This window comes from Phodopus roborovskii, unplaced genomic scaffold (genome assembly GCF_943737965.1).
Source record: "Phodopus roborovskii unplaced genomic scaffold, PHOROB, whole genome shotgun sequence".
In the NCBI taxonomy this organism is placed as follows: domain Eukaryota; kingdom Metazoa; phylum Chordata; class Mammalia; order Rodentia; family Cricetidae; genus Phodopus; species Phodopus roborovskii.
In genome coordinates this window covers 31,121,205-31,143,055 of record NW_026126418.1, presented here as the reverse complement: position 1 = coordinate 31,143,055, position 21,851 = coordinate 31,121,205, and the positions used below count along the sequence as shown (strand labels likewise).

Below are 21,851 nucleotides of genomic sequence, written 5' to 3'. Positions count from 1 at the left end.
TCACTTAGTTTTTACTTCTGACCTACTGTCACCTGGATATTTATAATTTGGCCATCATGTTGCCTAATTAGATCAGGTAACATTAAACCTTAAGGGAAATCATTCATCACCCAATTCTATCATAAAGTCTTTTACATAACAGAAGACCTAGAGAGCCTGCACCAGCAGGCCTGTGGCAGTTTTCCCAAATGGGTAGGAATAATTAGGGTGCAGCTCGGGTTTCTGGTCTTCATGTTTTAATAGGGCATTTCTGCCTTTGCTTCCTGGCCTGAGTAGAATTTAAAGCCTGAAAGGTGAATCCTTCTCTGCCCAGAGATCTTTGCAGACTGCATGCATCATCCATTAATGTATCCTAAATATTACTTTTGACAACCGGTTAAATGTTCCTTGAAGTCAAGCCGTTTGCTTATTAGTACATTGCAGACTTGGTGAGCACACATTTCCTGACACCATTCTCTCCCATCACTGACGACAAGGGCAACGCCAGACGAGGCACCAGTGGGGAGGGAGTGAAGGCTATAGCAGCCCGCATGGGAAATACCTCACCTCTGGACTCGATTTCCCTAATGCACATGTCTACCACCATTGGGCGCTTGGTGATGTGCGCTTTGACGAGCGTTGTCAGGTCACAGCTGTACACCTTCTTCACATGCTTCAGGTCTGGCTTACAGTCATTTGGGACCATTTTAGAACATTGCTTGTGAACATTCAACCCACAGTCTGTGAAAAGAATGAAGGGAAACGTCATGATTATTTGCAGTCTGGGCATTCTAGAGTGTTTCTTTGAACAGAAAACACTTGGTGTGAACTGCAGCTCCTCCAAGGAGATTAACAGTATCCTCTCTACTCTCAGAACAGTTTGATTAGAACTTGGAGGCCAGCATTTTCTTTCTTTTTGAGACAGAGTCTTACTATGGATCCCTGGTTGATCTGGAACTCTCTACACAGACCAGACTGGCCTCCAGATATCTGGCTGCCTCTGCCTCCTGAATTCTGAGACTAAAGACATGTGCCATCACTTGCAAAAAGGCCAGGATTATTGCTAACAAGAATTCTTGTCAATAATAATAAATAACTTATTTATTTGACTTCCTGAACGACCCCAGAAAAAGCAAAAACAAAATCAAGATATATTCCCCATACCAAAGCCAGTAAAAGTTAAATAATTATACATAATAGAATATCACACTGCCAATGCTAAGATTTGAGTATGTTTGTTTTTGTCATAATTCTTGTGACACGTTGAAAGGTGTGGCCTTTTGGGAGGTGTTGGACCTTTTCACAACCGGCTCAGTGTTGCTATGCAGAGGCCTATGGGAGAGGATTCTCTCTGCTCTACTTTTTCTTGACTTTCCACTGTGACCTGTGAGACACAGCCAAGAGCCCCTACCAAGTGCTGGTACCTTGAACTTTCTACCTCAGAACTCTGGTATCTAACATTTGTTCTTTGTAAATTATCTAGTGGGAGCTTCTTTGATATAGTGGCACAAGATGGACCAGTCAGCCAGCTCAAGAAAATTTACCTCTACCTTAAGCTGTGATTATATTTAAATCACTTGATATAAAGTGGAATTGGACACCCAAAATAAGAGTATTCAAAATCTGTTGAAAATAAATCTGTTCCTATTTATATTTAATCACAAACCCCTTTTAGGCTTAGCTTTTTTTTTTTTTTTTTTTTTTTTTTTTTTGAGAAGGCTGGGGTCAAATTCACTGTGCACCAATCATGGCCTTCAACATTGATCCTCCTGCTTTTCCCTCTCAAGTGTTGGGCTCACAGGTGTGTGCCACCATGCCTACCAGACTCGTTAGAAGACATATATAATTTCTTGCGTAGTTTAAAATAGCCATTACCATTCTTTTTTTACTATGACCAGTAGCTAACACTTATAGAGGACTTAATATTATCACCAAGTGCCTTGTCTTTATCATTTCTTATAAGCCACAAAGAACTATCAAATAGCTACCTTGTCTTCTCATTTCCTATTTATATCTGAAAAAACCAAGTTAAGGAAGTCAAGTGCTAAAATATACTGAATAAATAGTTCAACTACAAATGCCATCTTTGTTTTCAAAAACATAACCTTTATGTTTGTTAAGTTAATATTCTTATCAGGACTACTTACAAAACTAGTTCAATTGAAGCAGACGTAGCTCATGGCCAGGCTTTAGTGAAATCATCTTGAGAAACCTGGAATGCCTTGGCAGCTGCCTCTGCTCTTGGGCAGTTTCATTTTGCTGTGGTCTGCAGCATGAAGGAGAGAGGGACATTTCTAGGGACTACTGAGGGACATCTACTGAGCTGATGCGCTAGAAGGAGCTGGGTTCTTGCAACATGTGGGCCCAAGTGAACATCCCAGAGAGGGAACACCACGAGTCACATCCAAATGCTGCCACTGCCTGGGAAAGGAAGGTTTCCTGGACAAAGTCCTCAATCTAGCACTTGAAGAAAGGAGGCAGCCCTGCTCCATATAATTAATCAAGGCCCCAATGACTGTATGACCAAAACTGAAGCCCTCTTCACACCTTATATAACATGAGAGGTTTCTAATTGACCATACAGGAAACCAGTGGCCAGACATACAGTGAAAAGACCTCTTTCCTCCAACCAGTTGCGAATTCTGGGGGACATGTGAAATTTGATGTTTGTCCTACAATCTATGAGCTATGTAACCTGGAGTGAGGTATCACACTTTCTCTGATTAGTTATATAAAAGAGAAAAACAAAACAAAAAAACAAAAACCCGTGTTTCTTTGAGCCTTGTGCAAGCCTTGGTGTTCCTGTATGTACAGAGCTCTGGGTAGTAATGTGTGCTGACTGATGTTAGAGCCTTTTCAAGGCTCTGCTGCAAAGTGTGTTCCAGGCTTTGTCATCACCAGTTGAAGGTCAGAGGCTAAACGGAACTCAGATGGGTCTGTGATGGGAGAGTTGTAGACTTCATATCAAACTCATCTTGATACACTTCATTTAGAGAAACACACCTTCAAGTAACCAAATGCGTAATTTCTCTCTGAATTCACCAAATTTGGTGATTTTTCAAATAATTTGCTTTAAGGTGTTTTACCACTGTCTTATTCTACCCTCTGAGATCCCAGCAGCAAGCACTAACTCCTTTCCTTCCTGTTCTCATGTGTAATGGTGCTGGGTCCCCACGCCTTTCAGTTGGCTTTATGTATCCCCCCCCCCATGCCTGAACTGTTAACTTGTGGGCGTCAGCTTTGTGGATTCCTTCCTGTGCCCCGCTGCTTAGTCCATCGCCCAGGTGCCCTCTCAGGCATCAGTGTCCAGTTGCCAAGATTTTCTTTTCTGATATTTCCCATGTTTTAAAGAATGCCTGGTTGGAGCATTTTATGACAGCTGCTTTTCTTGTCTGATAATCCCAACATTTTAAGTTTTGAGTTTAGCCTTTCTTGGTTCACGGTAGGAGAAGTGATTCTGAACTGTATCTCGGCTACCGTAAATGTTGTGGGGACAGTTTCCATTCAAACCTTCCACTTTACACTTACAATGTCAGGTCTGGCTCACTTTTGAAGATAAAATTACCCCCCCACCCCTGTGTGTACCACATGTGTACAGACAGAGGCCAGAAGAAGGTGCTGGAGCCCCTCTACCTGGAATCTGGGTTATAGGCTGTCAAGGGCTGCCCCATGTGGATGCTGGGGTCTGAACTCCTGTCCTCTGGAAGAGCAAGAAGTCACTTAACTGCTAAGCCGTCCCTTCAATTCCAGGAACTTTCTTTACTGCAGATCTCAGTTTTCTTGTGTGTGGTGGAAGCTATTATAATTATTGAAGAAATAAAGTAAATGCCTGTCAACACTTAAAAGTGTATTAAAAGTCTGAAATTTGGCTAAGTTTCACGATTTAGTAATAGTGTAGCTGTGCCTTGCATGACTTGTGTGACATAGGCAGAGGTGGAACAAGCCATCGCTGCACAGATGCAGACAATGAGCTCCAAGTGTGTTCAGGCTACTCAGCTACTGTGACTGGAACAGCGCTGTGACTGGAGCGCACAGGGACCAGCCTCCTGTGCTCCACACTGACTGGACTACAGAGGGACCAGCCTCCTGTGCTCCACACATCCACTCACTCCTTCTTCTTGCCCACAGCACACTGCATGCTCTGAGTACTTTTTCAGAACTGAGGATGATTTGTCTACTTTCAGTCTTTTGTTCAATAATGTAGACCATATCACTTTGCATTCTTGAGTTTAAAAAAATGTTGTTATATTTCACTTGTACCCATTTTGCAATTATCTATACCTGATCTTGTAAGACTTTTAAAAAGCAGTAATAAAACCTAGACACTATATTCTTATTTCTTAATTATTTAATATGAATACTCACAAAACAAATTATCTTTCAAAATGTACATCACCATAATTCTGTTACCCCTTAATCTACCATTAGAATGTAAATGAATGTTGGTTATTTACTTCAAAACATAGGTCTCTGAGCTTACTAGAAGTGCTGCATGCATGTGTATAGAGAAGTCAGTGCATATAAAACTGGATAGCCTGAAGTCAGTTGTTGAAGTAACACATGTTTTAAGAAAATTCAGAATAAAGTGTAACATGGATTCTTAATTGCTCATTTCCTATTTTATTTTATTGCATATTTCTTTTCTTTTTGCTTTTAATTTTCTGAGACAGGTTTTTTTTTTTTTGTTGTTGTTCTGTAGCCTTGGCTGTCCTGGAACTAACTCCCTCTGTAGACCAGGTCTCAAATTCAGAGATCCACTTGCCCCTTCCTCTGTAGTGCTGGGATTTGCATGCCCTCATCACTCAACAATGTTGTATATTTCTTGAGAAACTGGAGGATGGAATGTAGTTTAATAACATAAAATTAACCTACAAAACCAAGAGATATCTCAAATGATACCTATGGACTTATTTCCCATTTATAGTATAATATCTTCCAGAGGAATAAAACTATATTTGGAAAAATATATGGAAAAATATGTAGAAAAAAATAAAGTCTTGTTTTGTTTTTGTATTTTTGAGACAGAGCCTCTCTGTGTAGCTCTGGCTGCCCTGGAACTCACTCTGTAGACCAGATTGGCCTCAAACTCACAGAGATCCATCTACCTCTGCCTCCCAAAGTGCTGGGATTAAAGGATTAATGGCAGAACAAAATATGGTGTGCTGCTAGTGCACTGAAATATTTTCAGTGTATGATTTTCAGAGCATGTCTGGGGCTGCTTATTGCATTGTGAACTCAAGAATATAAAAGGATGTTGTATCTTCTGTGTTTTGCCTGCAAGTATATCTGTGCATCATTTGCATGCCTTGTGTCGAGGAAATTAAAGGAGTGGGGGCCAGATTCTCTGGAACTGGAGTTACAGATGGTTGTAAGTCACCATGTGGACCATGGGAATTGGTCCTCTGGAAGAGTAGCCAGTGCTCTTAACCACTGAGCCATCTCTCCAGCCCCTGATGCTGTCTGTATTTTATGTTGCCTTACCCTGGCCTTCCAAAGGACTTCATATCCAATCCTGTTAGAAATTTGGTCTTTGAAATTAATCCCATACTTTTATATTGTTCAAATGGGATAAGTAATATTTGTTTAGTAAGCATTTCATTGTCTTTAAGTTCCTAAATCTGAGCTCAGTCATTGCTTGATGTAGATTAGATAACTGCAGCCAGATGGTGGTGCACACTTTTAATCCTAGCACCTGTGAGGCAGAGACAGGGGGATCTCTGTGAGTTCCATGACAGCCAGGGCTGTTATACAGAGAGACACTGTCTTGAAAACCAAAAGATGACCACAAACTTTCAAAGGATAAATGTAAGCCTGTTGGTGCCATACACGTTTTGATATGTGGGTGCACCAGGTTTTATGCTTGGGTTTCCATTTTGAGATTACACATGGGGAAGGATATGAAGAAACATATTTTTCTTCCTTTGTAGCACTGAAGATTGAACCAGGGCTCCATGTATGCCTGACACTGAACTACATTTGCAGCCAATAAATTATATTGTTAAATGTAACTCTCTGGTATTTTCCACTATGAAAGATTTTCATTATTTTAATTGTGCATATGTGTGTCTCTGTGTGGTATGTACATTTTCCTGCAGGTGCTTGCAGAGGCCAGAGGTGCTGGATGCCCCTGGAACTGGAGTTGCAGGCAGTTGTGAGCCCTGATGTGAGTGCTAGGAGCTGAACTCAGGCCCTCGCAGGAGTACATGCTCTTAACTGCTGAGCCATCTTCCCTTCCCATCCCTTCCCCTATTAAAAGTGAGCATCTCACATAGGCATCACAAGTCATTATTTTCACAAGCAACTTAAGAGGAATGGCTTATGCCCTGGAATATTTATAAAAATATTACTTTCAACAAAAAGAGGCTACATGAAACTTTTAGAAGGGATTCTTCAAATTCTCAGCAACTTTTAAGGAAAACAACCATTGTTATGTGTAGCCAATTGAGGCACTAATAAAATTAGAGGTCATTCTTTCTTCACACTAAAAGTTCAGTATTTGTAAGCTTAAAGTAACTTCTGTTATTAGGAGAAAAACTGCTATGTGTTGTTTGAGGGCAGAAATGACAATGATAGTGATGAAAATATTAAAGGTGTTCATAGTTTAAACTAGGCTGAAATGTCTGTTTTAAAACAAGCATCATCCTTCCTTTTCTTAGAATATTCTGGCAAGGCTAAAATAAACACAGTTTAGGAACTCTGGTAGAATAATTTCTTTTTGGGAATAACATACCCTGGGAGAGGGATGTTTGATAAACCTCAGTGATTATAATAATGATAGCAGAACCTAGAAACTTACAATTCATGATTTTAAAAAGTTTGGGAAAATTAATCATTTGAATGAGCATCCTTTGTGTGCGTGCCTGTGTGTGTGTGTATGTGTGCGCGCACACGTGCGTGCATGCCTGTGCACATGCATGTCTATGTATGATTTACTTATTGTCAGACCTTGCTATAAAACCCAGACTGGTTTTGAACTCAAAATCCTTCTGACTTTATCTCAAGTGCTATACAGGCATCTACAAAGTTCCCAGTGTCCCCAAAGGGACTATTATTTCACCTATCACAGTGAATTTGTGCTCTTTATAATCTTTATCCTTTGAATTCTGTTTTAGATAAAGTAGGGGTCTCAAAGACCAGAGGAGCAGATGAGTCCTAGAGTGACTTTAGATCTAAAATCCTCACTGTCAATCAAATGTAATTGGTTATGAAAACATAACTAATGTGAGTCTGTGTTGTTTGTTTTTAAAAGAAGAGCATAACTGTGTAGCTCTGGCTGACCTGGAACTCAACAGAACTCTCTGCATCCTAAGTGCTGGGAGGCTACATCTACCACAGCAGATTGATAACTTATAAAAAATTATTTTTGTTTTCTGAAGATCATCAAGGTAGGTTTATAGAGTTTCTGTTGTTTTTAAGGCAGAGTCTCATGTAGTCTAGGCTTCAGTTTTAAGGTGAGAATTATGCTGAAATTCTGCCCTTACTTCCACCTCACGAGTGCTGGAATTACAACCCTGCACACTATACCTGGTTCTTTTTAAATATGTGCTGGGGAGTGACTCGTGTGAGGCAAACACTCTGCTGAGGCATGTCCCCAGCCCCTCCCTCTGTATTGAAAACACAGGCCGACATGTGCTTACATCAGGTAACATTATAAAGGACAGATGAAAAATCTCCAGGCTTTTCTTTTAGCTTTTGCCCTTTACTCATGGTAAGATATGGAGGCTATACACGTGGTGCTGGGAGGTAGAGTTAAATCATTTTATTTCTCCTTGCTTATGTTATCACTAATAGTAATACCAAGGCATCTTTTCCAAATACAATTTGGGACTGTAGCATATTACTACACTTCAACACAGTGGGTGTGTTTTTTGCTGGTGGCTGACAGGATTCTCATGTAAATGGCCTTCACTCTTTCAAAAGGTAAATGGTACACATCATTAATTCATAGAAAACCTTATGTTAGTGACTGTCAAATGCTAGGAAATTCTCTCAGTGTCATCTGGTCAAGGGTGTCTCAAAAAGGCAAATGTGGCTGACTGAGACCCTTACTCTTTGAGCAGGTGACCCTGCTGTGCAAGGAGTATGTCATCTGCTTTTGAACAACCATGCAGATCAGTGGCTCCCACCTGTGGGTCAACCTACTCATTCACAGGGGTTGCATTATCAGAGAAGTGACTTGGACTGTTCATATGCAATTCATACTGTGCTTTGCTGCTCAAAGAAAATGCAACTCAGTAACACACACAAAAAAATCTGCATATAACGCACAACAAAAATACTCAATTTGAAAACCAGATAAAAGAAATTAGGGTATTTATAGTGGTAAGTCTGACAGTTATCATTTTGGAATAATTTACTCTTAATATACTTCAGAAAAAAAAAGTCAGGGTCTTATGATCTCAGGCTGGCCTTGAACTCACAAATTGGCTGCATATAATCTTGAACTTCTGATTCTCCTGCTGTCACCCCCAGAGTCCTAGATTCCATGTGTTTGGCACCATGCCTAGTTTTTGAGGTTGTAGGGACTGACACCAGGTGCTGAGCATGTTAAGCAAGTACTCTACAACCAAGTCACAGCCCCAGCCATTAGCATATATTTCAGTGAAAAGCTTCATGGTAGAAGACATGGAAGAAAGCATTTTAGTTTTAAAAATTAAATAGCAGAACTTTAATAATTAAATATAACATATTTAATATTTAGAACAAATACCACATATTTAAATTTTAAATAATAATTATTACCATGCTAATATGTAGTCTGAATAAGTGGGCAATATTGAGAATAGTGGCTCTATATAAATAAATTTTTACATGATGAGAATAATTATTTCATTTTCCAAACTATATCATATTCCTTAGGGTGTATGTGTGGAAACACATACATTGGTAGGGCAAAGAAAATTATATTTATTTAGAGCTATTAGGATCCCAGTTATGGAAAATGGATTTAAATTGTCTTAAAAATGTGCCTTCACGTGTTAAGATTTTTATATTTAAAATGTAATTTATTTACTTTATGTGCATGAGTGTTCTGCTTACATATATGTCTCTGCACTACGTGTGTATCTGGTGCCCACAGAGGTCAGAAGAGGGCATCGGATCTCCTGGAACTGGAGCTTCAGATGGTGTGAGTCACCACATGGGTTCTGGGAACTGAACCTAGGTCCTCTGCAAGAACAAGTGTTCTTGACCTCTGAGGCACTGCTCTCATTGCAGTGAGTATTTCTTTACGGTAAAAGGTTTTAAAGGCAGACCTAAAATACCATTATCACTGTTCACAAGGGATTTCTCACACTGAACATCTTTGTGCAGCAAAGGTAATCATCTTTGAGAATAAATTTACAGATAGTTTCCTTTGACTTCAATAAAAAAAAAAATTTTAGTAAGGTAAATTCAGCCTAATAAGTCAGCCTTAAAATTCAGTTTCCAATCATATGTCCTGGCACACTGCTTAAAAAAAGCAAAAGCAAAAGCAAAAACAAAAACAAAACAAAAAACCAGTTAGTGCAACACCAAGGGCAAGTGATGTGAAGGGTGGTGAAACAAGCTGGCCTCTTCCTTTTCAGAGAACTGATTTACACTTATCCCTACTGCTGTACACACCAGACAAAATCCGGTCTTCAGGTGGCTGCTGATGCAATGGAGAGAGAGGAAAGGCTCTTACCTGCACATTTCACTCCCTGAGCAATGAGGCCCCACATGAAGTTGGCACAGTATTCACACCAGTGTGGCCCTCGGAACGTATGGACCTGAACAAAGGATGGGTGGGGTGGAGAAAAGGGAGAACCCATGAGGAGGTTGTTGCATAGCAATCAAGGCAGCGTCATACAAGACACACGGAGCTGAAGACGCAGCATGGCTACATTCAGAAAAACTGACAGGTGACATTTTTTTCAGATCCGCAGTTCTTCTTTTAGAAGCGATGACACATCAAATCGATAGATCACAACTTCCTTTTGGAAACAATTTCTACCATGGAATTTCCCAATGAATCGTCTCCTCAGGCACAAGTAACCTCTTTGACACTGACATGCATGTCTCAGTGTGATGACTCTAAGGCTAGGAAGAAGGGCTGGCAGTGTCTTGAATCTGCAAAGGCTTTGTCAGATAATCCAGTTTCTTTGGCAAAATGGGATATATACATTAAAGTGACACTGATTGGCTGCAACCGAATCATCAAAAAGGGTCAATTCTTCAAATTATTTTATATTTACTGTATTAACAAACACATTTTAGCACCTATAAGAGCTATAGTTAATAAGAAACTGAAGGCTGGCATTTCAGACCTGTGACATCACACTGGCTCCCGCAGACTTTTATGCACAGGAAAGGCAAAGTATTCTAATGCTAGGCAGAATTGTCACTAGAACAGAGAAGCCATGAACCCTACACATTAAGTAATAAAATTAGAAAATCTTGCCTGATGTGGTGGCACATGCTTTTACTCCCAGCACCAGGGAGGCAGAGGCAGGTGGCTCTATGAGTTCAAGGTCAGCAAGGACTGTATAGGAGGGAGGGAGGGAGAAGGGAGGAAGGGAGAGAGTGAATAAATGACCAATTTACCAATTTTGGGCAAATTCTGATTGAAAGTGCAATAGGAAAATAGCAACCAAAAAAGGGGGGGCTACAGGAAACTAATTCATTTACAGCTGTTAGACTTAAGGTAATTTCCTCCTGCAGGAAACAGAAAACACGGAGAAATATCACCAAATGTGATGGTTTCAATGTGTGGATCTAATAGAACAGTTCTGTGAAGAATAAAATGCATCTAAGAATGTCATTTTTCATAACTGTGATATTAACCTACTGACTGGGTCTCAGAAACAAAGTAATGACTCTGGGATATGTATGTGTATTGATATATATTCAAGCCTAAGATGTCACATGTATAACATACTTAGTTCAGAAAAACTATACTGATTGAATAATGAGACACCACTGACTATAAATAAAGCTCAACGTCAAAGACGTTGAAATATGAAATAAAATGTCTCTAATATAGTCAGTGAAATATGGTTTACCAGAATTCTTGTACAAATATAGAACTGGTACAAATATCCCCATGAGGCTGTACTGGATAACCCACAGTTCATTCCAGGTATGTGTTTGTGACTACAGCAGGCAAGCTTAAGGACCAGGGTTCATGTTCACTTTGAAAACCAGGCCATAATTCCCTTTATATCTTTTTATGAAAAGGCCAGGAATACAATACACACTTGCCTCTGAACTGCTAATGATGTTCAGAGCCTATAAACTGAAAGAATTTCATGGAGCTGCTGGAACACAGCCCATGATCAGCAGATTCTCTGCAGTGCCCTGTGCTTGTCTGTGTTCCTCAGAGTCAACAAAATGGGATGAGCCACACTCACTCTGTGAAGTAGACCACTGGCATGGACTCACACCAAGAGATGAAGACGAAGAAATCACTAGAGCATCCTCAAGTTACTTCGGAGAAAGTCTTTGGGATACAAATCGGCCCATAGGTTGCTGGGTATCAGGATAAGTATGTATAACTCAGATGAGTGATGCAGAGGAGTAAGAATGGGAATACGGAGAAAGTCCCAAGAATACTTTATACCTGCTGCTTTCCTTGTGGTGAAACATCTAAAATTACAATGGGAAACAAATAGTAGATGGTGTTTTGTTTATTACTTAAACACAAGAGCACTAATTATCAATGTTAGTACAGTCCCTTTCTCCCTCCTGAGAGCAGTGGTGAATGTGGCATTTTAAAAGTCACAGGGCATCTGTTCACATGACTCATGCTGAAAAAGAGTTTTAACTGTGCAGACCCCATGCTCTCTAATCAAAGGCTGCACGTGTATACCAGAAAGCAGCTGTTACAGAATTATTACTCATACACTTCAGGCTGCCATCGATTTTTTAATAAGGCATTCTGAACCATTTGTGGCTATTTTATTCTAAATATTGTTAAGAAGTAGCTTGCAAAGCCCCCAAAATGCCTAGAAACATTAGCAGCTAGCTTAACTTCTACTTATATAGTGCAGCTGACTAGATTCCCTGTTGACTTTTTACATATAAAATTCACACACCTTACATTTCCTTCATTTTGTGATCATAGTGACTCCATGACAATGGATTAAACCTCTTCTATCATTTTTATCCTTCCAGAGGTCATCAAAACAAATAGTAACTTCATTAATTAATGGGGCATTGTATTTATCAATAAACATTTACTATTGAAAGGATGTGGGATTAGGAAATTCATGGCAAGTTTATCCTGGAAAACAGTGTCAAGTGCCCATGAGAGTGTCTAGAATGCGTGGCTCAGGGAGAGACTGCATGGGCTGAAGATGCAGCCCCTGATAAAGCTTTATGGGGAAGGGTGCGTGCGTGCGTGCGTGCGTGCGTGCGTGTGTGTGTGTGTGTGTGTGTATGTGTGTGTGTGTGTATGAGCCAGGCTAATTACAACAGTTAAAGATCTGGTGTGTGGGGTACAAAGGCTGAGAGCGCCAGCCAGTTTGGAAGGGATAGGATGGTAGGGAGAAAGAGGCCAATGACAGGACAGGTTCCTTAGGGTTATATGGAGACTGATCAGAGTTAGCTGGATAGGAAAAACAGGTAGGGCCCCAACCCCCTACCTTGGGTCTCAGGTAGCACAGGGTGATAATGAATGCTGCTAAGGCTGACCTTGAACTCCTGACCCTTCTATCTCCATTTCTCAAGCGCTGGGATTATAGGCAGGTGTTACCTGACTTAAGAAAAGCATTTAATGTTTTACACCACAATAGGGCAATTATAGCCAACAATAATTAGCTGTATATTTTTAGTAGATAAAATTTAGAAAGTTATCAACACAAGGAAACAATAAATGTTTGAGTTAGGTTGATGCCATTACACTTGTGTTGAAAATTATACTGTGTCCCTAAAGAATGTGTAATCATGTGCCAATGAAAAGAAACAGCCCTTCATCTGTACAGAGCCCAGCACAATGCAAACAGGTGGTAGTTACTGCACACAATTCTACAGTCACTGCCATCTGCTAACAATTTCACTAGAAACAGTAATATTTTAATGATGTTTTAAAAAGGAGATAATCAAAATGTAATGCATGTTCAACTATAACTGAAAGGTCAAAAGTGGCATTGCTTAGGAGGGGACTAAGAAGGAAGTAAGGAGAGAGTGGAGGAAAGGTCTGGAGTGGGTTACAAAAGGCTTTGGCAAGAAGTCCAAGACCACGACAGTTAGGACCTTTAGGCTTTATAAATGCTGACATGCCAGGTGAACATCTACCCTGAGCGACATCCCCAGCCCATTTGCTTGTCTGTCTATTTTTAAAGTCAGGGCCTTTCTCTGGAGCTCAGGTTGGCCTTGGACATTTGATCCTCCCACCTCACCTGCCTCAGATTATCTGTTATTATCAGTATAGGCTACCATGCTTACTTGACAACAGTGAGTAGCCTTTGCCTGGAATGCTCTACCCTATGAATAGTAGATGTTTGTTCTGTTAGTCAATTCCACACAAACCTAGACATAACAAGGAAGAAGATATCTTAATTGAAAAAAAAAAAAAAAGCCTCCATAAGATTAGCCGGTAGGCATCTTCTTAGATAATGTTTGATGTGGGAGGGCTCAGCTCACTGTGAGCAGTGGTCCTGGGTTATGAAAGCAGGCTGAGCAAGGTATGGTGAGCAAGCCAGTAAGCGGTGCTCCTCCATGGCCTCTGCACCAGCTCCAGGCTGACTTGCTTCAATGATGAGCTGTATGGGAATTGTAAGCCGAAATAAACGCTTTGCTCTCCAAGTTCCTTTTTTGGTTATGGTGCTTCTCACAGCAGTAGAAACCCTGACTAAGACTGCTGTAAACTAGGAAATCAAAACCAGAGTTTTGTTAGAAGTGGATATAAATAAGGGGTTTTCTTTTAAAATTTTATTATGTTTGAGTGTTCTGCCTGCAGTTTATGTCTGTGTATCAGCTGTGTGCCTGAAAAGGCCACAGGGGGAGCCAGATCCTCTGCAACAGGAGTTTTGGGCTGTTGATAGCCACCACATGGGTGCTGGGACTCAAACCCAGTTCCCCAGCGTGTGCTCTTAACAGCTGAGCCATCTCTCCAGCTTGCCTTAAAAGCCTTTAAGCATTTTTTTTTTTTACCTTTTTCTAAGTTTTAGACAACTGAAGTGATCTTGTGATGAGTGAGAGACTTCAGCACCATCTTACTTTGGCTCCTCCAAGTGGAACCCAACCTCCGCTTGCTGTCGGACCATAAACACACACAGGCTTTGTAAGGTGGGAGGGGGAAGATTTCTTTAAAAATTAGTGCTACTTGAAATTAATATTTTATCAATTTACCAGAAGTGGTGCCTTTGGAGATTCTTTGGTGAGACAGTTCAAAGGAGCAGTCTCTGGCAGCATGGGACAGGAAGGCCACCTGATAAGAGGCCATCTCGACAAGTCAAAGTGACAGGGTACATGGCATGACACACTCCTTAATGAACAAACAGCATGATCAACTAGTTTTAAAGCCCTTTTTTGCTTCTGGAAAAAAGGACGACGTTATTACCACGGCATATGCAATTACTTTTCACCTGTGAACAGCTCCGTTTATGTTAATTGCTCTGTTTAAGCAGTAAGATGGAACTAATTAGTGAACCCCAATAAAGTCTTATCATTGAAGGCACCAGTGAAAGCCAGGCTGAAAAGAGCACAGAAGGTGTAAGACAGGAGGTGTGTTGGGGGCAACAGCCAGTGTCACATCATCTCCCAGGCAAGGACCTGGGTAGACAGTGAGGCCATCCTCTGGGGTGTGCTGTAATGAACATACCTGCTACCTGCTCCTCACCACATTCCCAGGATTTACAACTCCAGCTTGAATATCAGTAACAGAAACAGCAAAAAAGAAGCCTGCTCTGCTGCAAGATAAAGAACATGTGGCCACATCCTCCTAACCCCTCTCAGCCAAACACACTCCCTTTAGAAATAGGAATGAAGGCAAATGGCCTGGTAAACCGCAGTGAAAGTACAAGAACATTAGGGCAGTGAGCTTTTGCTGGCGAAGGTGACAATGACATTTCAGCTGCAGCCTTCTCATTTGGGTGGCTCTGATGACTCAGTCCTCCAGCATAGTACTGGGCAACAAAAGAAGGGAACAGATGATGACAATCAAATGGAAGGAACACAGAAATGTGCGCAGGCAGCCAGGAATGGCTATTTCTTCTGCTCTCCTCATTTTTACGGTTTAGTGAAACTACAATACACGGTTTTATTTCTGTTAAAAAGTGAGATCACTTGATATGAAATTTACAATCTTAAGTCTTAATTTTATCACTTCTGTTAAAGTGTATACATATATGTATATACATATATCTGTACATACATGCATACATACATACATATATCTGTAAAGAGATGCATACCATATCAGCTGTGAACATTAGCAGTAAATACATGAATTTGTACAGAGTCTCTTGCAAACAAAGGTAGGGTTGTAATTAAAAGAGTAGGGCCCTTAGTATTAATATAAAACCTTCTTGCCTTTTATTTAGTCAAATGTAGTCAAAACTGCCTTCAAACTCTTGAGAAAAATCTACAGAGTAACATTTGGATTGAGTTAAGCCACCAACGCTGTCATTATGGTGGGCATTTTGATGGAAAAGATGGGTAACCTTTTCCAATTTTCCTTTTTGTGATCAGCTGGGAGAGAGAAGTGTATGGGGCTCTTGCTGAAGCAATTTTAATCATCATTAGAAGAGAGTTAAGTACCCGGGGAGGACAAGTCAGTACCGGCGGCAGACAGAAATCAGGAAGACATGGGACAGATGGTGAGGGGCTTAGGTGCAGCTGACCTCTACTGTAGCTGCAAACAGGGTTTGCGCCAGGTGTATACCCAACTGCACAAATGGTGAACACACACACACCACCATTCTGGTCAGTATGACGAAGGAAAGGGGACTAGTGACTTTTTATTTCCAGAATGGGGAAACTGTTCAAAATAGAGGGAAGGGCAATATAAGACCCTCCAGACCTATGGCTGCCATACCCAAATAAATAATGTACTGGACTATAAGTGGTAGCTACAGAGAAAGCTGGTACGGTATGTCCAGCCTAAGGCAGTTAGCCTTGCTTTACCAGGAGTACAACCGTTGGGGTAATGCAGTCTCTCAGCTCTGCTCCCACACGATAAGCACCATAAAAACACATTCCATTAAATGGCGCATGAGACAGTACTTTGAATTTATTATTGATTCTATTCATTCCCTGCACTGGGGAGATGTCTGAGTTGGTAAAGTGTTTGCTGTGTTGTTCTTTTCAGTTCCTAGATCCATGTGAAAAATCCAGGTATGGTGGCATGCATGTGGTGGCAGTGCTGTGGGATTTACTGGGTAATCACTGGGTAGCCAGCCTGGCCACACAGGTTTGTTTCAGGCCAAGAGGGAGACTAGGTCTTAAAACAAAAACAACCTAAGACAGGGTGGATAGCATCTGAGGAATGACACCTGAGGTTGGCTTTTAGCCTCCACATTCATATGCCCACACCTCTACACACACACACACACACACACACACACACACACACACACACACACACACACACACACAGATACATTTACCATAACCAATACAGGGTATCAAGCCAGTCAACCAGTTATTCTGCCTACCGACTAACCCTGGAGACTTATTGTTGCTATGTATGTAGTTCAGACTTACCCAGAACTTACTCCGTAGCCCAGGTCTTGCCTTCCTAACTTTTTGTTCTAAGTGCTAGGATTACAAGTGTTACCATCCTTATCTTTTTTGTCCATTTTTCATCACACTACAAGGTATAAATTATTTAATAAAAAGTAAAGGGATAGCAGGGCATGGTGGTCCATGCAGATCTGAGTTTGAGAACAATCTGATCTACAGAGTGAGTTCCAGGACAGCCAGGACTACACAGGGAAGCCCTATCTCAAACAAAACAAAACAAAACAAAACAAAAAAAAAAAAAGTAAAACAACAAATATAACCAAACCACTTTTCATTTGAAAATGTGGACTTTTAAAGCTTATACTTTTCATCCTTTTCTCCTGATAGTGTTCCCTCTAAATGGATCAATGTCAGGTTGAAGAATGTCAGATGTTATGGATGGCAAGACAGCTTAAGCGTACAGCCAAGCCTGACCACCCAAATCTGATCCTGGGACCCACACGATAGAAGGAGAGAACGTCCACCCATACCATGGCATTCAAATGCCTCCTACACTTAGCACAAAATATATGTGACATTAAAATAACACTGGCCCTGCTCAGGGATCATTGGAACAAGAGGATGCAGGATTAGAAAGAGCCAGGAGAACAGAGAGTTTGCTGTGAGATTGTGTCTTCTAGAGATGTCATAGAACCTACATCCATGAAATCTCACCAACATGGCTGCCTAAACATGACCTGAATTAGGACAGTACCAGGAGAGGGGGATTCAGGAGGCCTCAACCCTACAAAAGAACTACAGCAACTAAGGAATGCTGAAAGTGAGAAACAGTCTTCCTGATGGAGGAAAACCAAATGATCAGCCCTGAGAACATACATACAGATGACATTCTACAGACTAGGGAGTTGTATTTAGGAACACACACACACACACACACACACACACACACACACACACACACACACACCCTAACATATAGATGTAGCAATAAATATATAATAAATATAACAACAATTAAAATGAGGTCATAAATTTGAAAGGGGAAGGGGGTAGTTTACATGGGAGGGGCTGGAGGGAGGAGAGGGAAGTGGGAAATTGTGTAATTATAATCTTAAAAGTTTTGAAGATGCTTTATTTTTAATCATGTGCATGCATGTATGTATGTGCACATAAGTGCCAGTGCCCAGGGAGTTCAGATGCATCAATTCTTCTGGAGTTGGAGTGACAGGCAGTTATAAACACCCGTCTTAGCTGCTGGAAACAGAATCTGGGTCCTCTGTAAAAGCAATATATTTGTAACTGCTGAGCCATCTCTCTAGCCCTCAGATTTAATTAATTCATTGAGACATAGTAACTATGTAGATCAAGTTGGTCTTGAACTCACAGAGATTCTCCACATCTGTGTCTCTTGAGTGCTGGGATTAAAAGTGTGGGTGAAACCATGCTTGGCTGACTCTTTTCCTTTTTCCTGTAAACTGCATATTCACTTTAAAGGTACATACTTTATGATATTACTGAATGAAGTCTTTTATAAAAATCAATTACACCAAATTGGCTGATTAAAGCTTCCCATGGCCCTATTTTTGGTCTATTCTATCACTGGCACTTCTTAATGGAAGAGACATAAATGGCTAACAGGTACATGAAAAGATCATGTACCATCATTACTAATGAGGAAAATGCAAATCAAAACTACAATGGAGTACCACCTCACTCTGGCTGTTACCAAAAACTAAAACAACTAATGTTGGTGAGAACGTGGAGAAGCCGGCAACCCTGAATGGTGCTGGTGGGAATGCGGAATGGTTTCGCTGCTAATGCAAACAGCATGACAGTTCCTTAAAAGACTAATTCTGTTTCTGAGTATATACCCCAAGAGACTGAAGTGAAGATCTCAAAGAGATTTCTTTACTCTCTGTCAATAGCAGATTTAACTGTAACATTTGAGATATTTTTTAAACAGCCATGGTATGGAAAACATAAAACCTAAACAGTCATGGATGGATGAGTAAAGAGAATGGGTGTATAGTCCATGAAGATTCCTTCTTCCCAGATATGTCTAAGTTTGTTTCAAGTTGATGGAAACCAGCCAGCACAGGAATATTTAGCTTCTAGAAAGAGAGAACTTTTTCCATATGGTAAATATAGACGAACCTGAAGGTCATAGTGCTAACACACCTGTCCACCACAACAAACTACATATCCATTTATGTGTAGAATCTTCAAGTAATTCAACTCATAGAAACAGAGACCAGCTGCCAGGGCCTGGGGCGGGGGCAGAAAAGTGGTAAAGTTTATGCTGATCTACTATTCTGGTTGTGTCTAGTTCAAAGTGCTGTTAACTAGTGAATTCTGCCTAGTTAATAACACTGCTAGCTAGTCAATGGTGCCTAGTTAGTAGCACACTTAAATATTTAACACGGTAGGTCTAATGCTCTTCTCACAAAATAACAAACAAAATCCCAACCTCAAAAGTCAAAAATGGAAACCCCGTCCACGTTTTTAAAGGACTCTAGTGTTTCTAGTTGTGCTCTGCATGCTTGTTTCTGGTTGTCGCATTACTACAAGCAGAAGTGTGGTTCTCCAAAACCACTTCACATCCCTGGCACACATTCAACACTGAATTCTGGGAAAGCATTTTAACATCCCGTTCATGCATAGCATATCATGTTCTCCTCATTCTTCGCACTATACTGGCATTTGCTTGCGAGTCTGGCAGGGTAGTGCCTGTGGAGAAGCTGCTCACAAACACTTGAGGGATGAGTGGTGAGGGAATGGAGAACATGCTGGGAAAGCTGAAGCAATCTCCTTTAGATTTGAAGAATACCGTGGCCAACATGCTTCAAGATTGCTAATGTGTTCCTCTTTTAGTATGTTTAACAGTGACTTACCATGGGTACACTGGAGTAGATCTTTTCTGGGACACATGGACACGGGAGGGACTTTTACAAACAAAAGCATGTTTCTAAGACATGTCTGTCTTAGAATGAGATCATTTTAAGAATAATTTACTAGCAAACATGAGTGTGAAAAAAACAATTGTCATGCACCCTCATAAAAGGCAATTTGTACCAGAAACGAAGTATCAATGAGGTAAGTAAAACTGTGGAACTTGGGAAAATAAACCAGATTACAAAATTTCTTAGGACTAATGGAGAGATGGGTCAGTGGTGAAGAACTTTGGCTGTTCTTGCAGAGGACCCAGGTTCAGTTCCCAGCTCCCATAGCAGAGGACTCACAACTGCTAGATGCCTGTAATTTTAGTTCTGGGGGATCTGATGTCCTCTTCTGGCCTCTGTGGGCTCTGTACTTATGCGATGCCCAAACATATAAGGAGGCACTTACAGAACACATGAAATAAAAATAAATCTCTAAAACCAATGGTTTGTGAGAATATGAATATAATGTGCTGCTTCTGAGTTAGGTAGAATAACTCTTATCCTATGAAGTGGCTATGAAGAATAATGAAATAATGCACAAGCCACCAGGACCCCTTGCAAAATGCTTCTTCCTGGGTTAATAACGACAGGCACAACCTTTCTGACCATCACTTCCTGATCATTGTACTTGGGGTGTCAGAACCAGGCCTTCAGCATTTAAACCATCAGCAAGGTGGAGTGAGGTGAGGGCTGCTGTGCTGGGTAGCAGAGAGGCCAGCACAGAAAAGTCCAATGAGCTCCAGACAGCAAAGGCAGAGTCATGTCTGCTCATTATTTTGGGGTCCCACAGCATCTGGTAAGCACTATGCCAGGTCTTACAGTGACCTTATAGGTGATTTTCCCAGCCTCCCAGTTTCTGCTCATCAGTCCTTTCCCTGTCTAACTGCAGAGGCAGAGAGAACCCATTATGTACAGATCTTGGCTATTTTTGTCCTCTTTGGCCCACATTCAAAGTGAAGAGAGAAGGAGTGTGCTTAATATAAAATATACATCGCAGTTCCTTTAACCTCTTGTTTGCCGAACAACTATATCTCCAAAAATCTCACGTGGGACACTCTGTTCATATCCATAATGAACAGTACATTACTGCAAAAACTTAGTGAGATGCTTCATTAATGTGGTTAATTAATGAAGATGAGGCAAGAGGAGCTGGAGTTTGAGGCCAGTCTGGGATACATAGTAAGTTCAAGGCCAGACTGAACTATATAGTTATACAATGTCATAAAATTAAAAAAAACAAAAAAGGGCACAGAGAATAAAACATGATGCTATCATAGCTTTTGTTCCACTTTCAAAAGTATGTAAATTTGGCTAATATAAATACAGGTCCTCAGAATGATCTTGTATAGAAATTTCCTGCTGTCATGAGAATTGGTTTCAGAATAACAGGTTCACCATGTCACCCTGTGTACTCAGTCATTCAGTCAACATTCTGAAATGTGCACCAGTTACCAGCGCTTCACCACATACGGCAAAGAGGGAAAGACGGATGGAAAGAAGGAGAAAGTGGTAACACGGTTATTGGACAGCACAGGGGAGCACGAGGGCACAATCACTGAACATAGCATTTCCCTCCTGTGCACTGACATGTGCCAACCGGAAGAGCAGAGGGCCGGGGTGTGTGTGTGTGTCCTGCGGGGAGGGAAAGACCTTTTCAGCAGTGTGGCCACTGCTGTCCTCCTGCTTACCAAGAGGCGGGACACTGTCTGCTGGTCATGCGCGTACTATTTCTTCATCTAGCAGGTCCTCAATCACCAACCTTATTATGTAAGGCTCCTGCTATGGTGTTCTTTGAATTATAGCACCAATTCACACCTTGGGATTCATGCCTGCACGTGGCAACATAAAATCTATTAATACCTGACACCTCCCATCAGCATGCAGAAGTCAAGTAGTACATGGAACTAGGATCAGCCACTTACCTCCACAGTGAATAAACCAGAGTCATATCAAAAAGTGCATATCCACTATGATTTCTCTGTGCAGCGCTAAGGATTGAGTTTGGAACTCGCACATGCTGGGCAGTGCTCTGCTGCTCAGCTATGCCCTAGCTTTATAACTGCTAATGTGATTTTCTTTAATTATTTAAGTTGTCCGTGTAGCCAGGTTTCTGTCTAATCTTGATTTTTATGTCATACAACTTTTTGAATTAAGCAACTCATTAGACAAAACATTTCATAACTCAACTGGGAGGGAATACAAAATGAAGAGGATTTCATTGTACTCTGTGGGACATGAAAACGTCAGATATTCTTATGTAAACCTCACTGTGCTGGGAGCTGAGTGGGA

At 40.9% G+C, this 21,851-nt stretch overlaps 1 protein-coding gene across 1 annotated transcript in view; it reads right to left on the bottom strand.

Annotated features, from left to right (window-relative positions):
• The window catches only part of Chn1 (chimerin 1), a 144,626-nt gene that overhangs the window by 14,642 nt on the left and 108,133 nt on the right, over positions 1-21,851 (bottom strand). Inside the window, 2 exon segments of the mRNA XM_051184459.1 lie at positions 547-720; positions 9,644-9,728. Of these exon segments, the coding sequence (XP_051040416.1) occupies positions 547-720; positions 9,644-9,728 (259 nt within the window).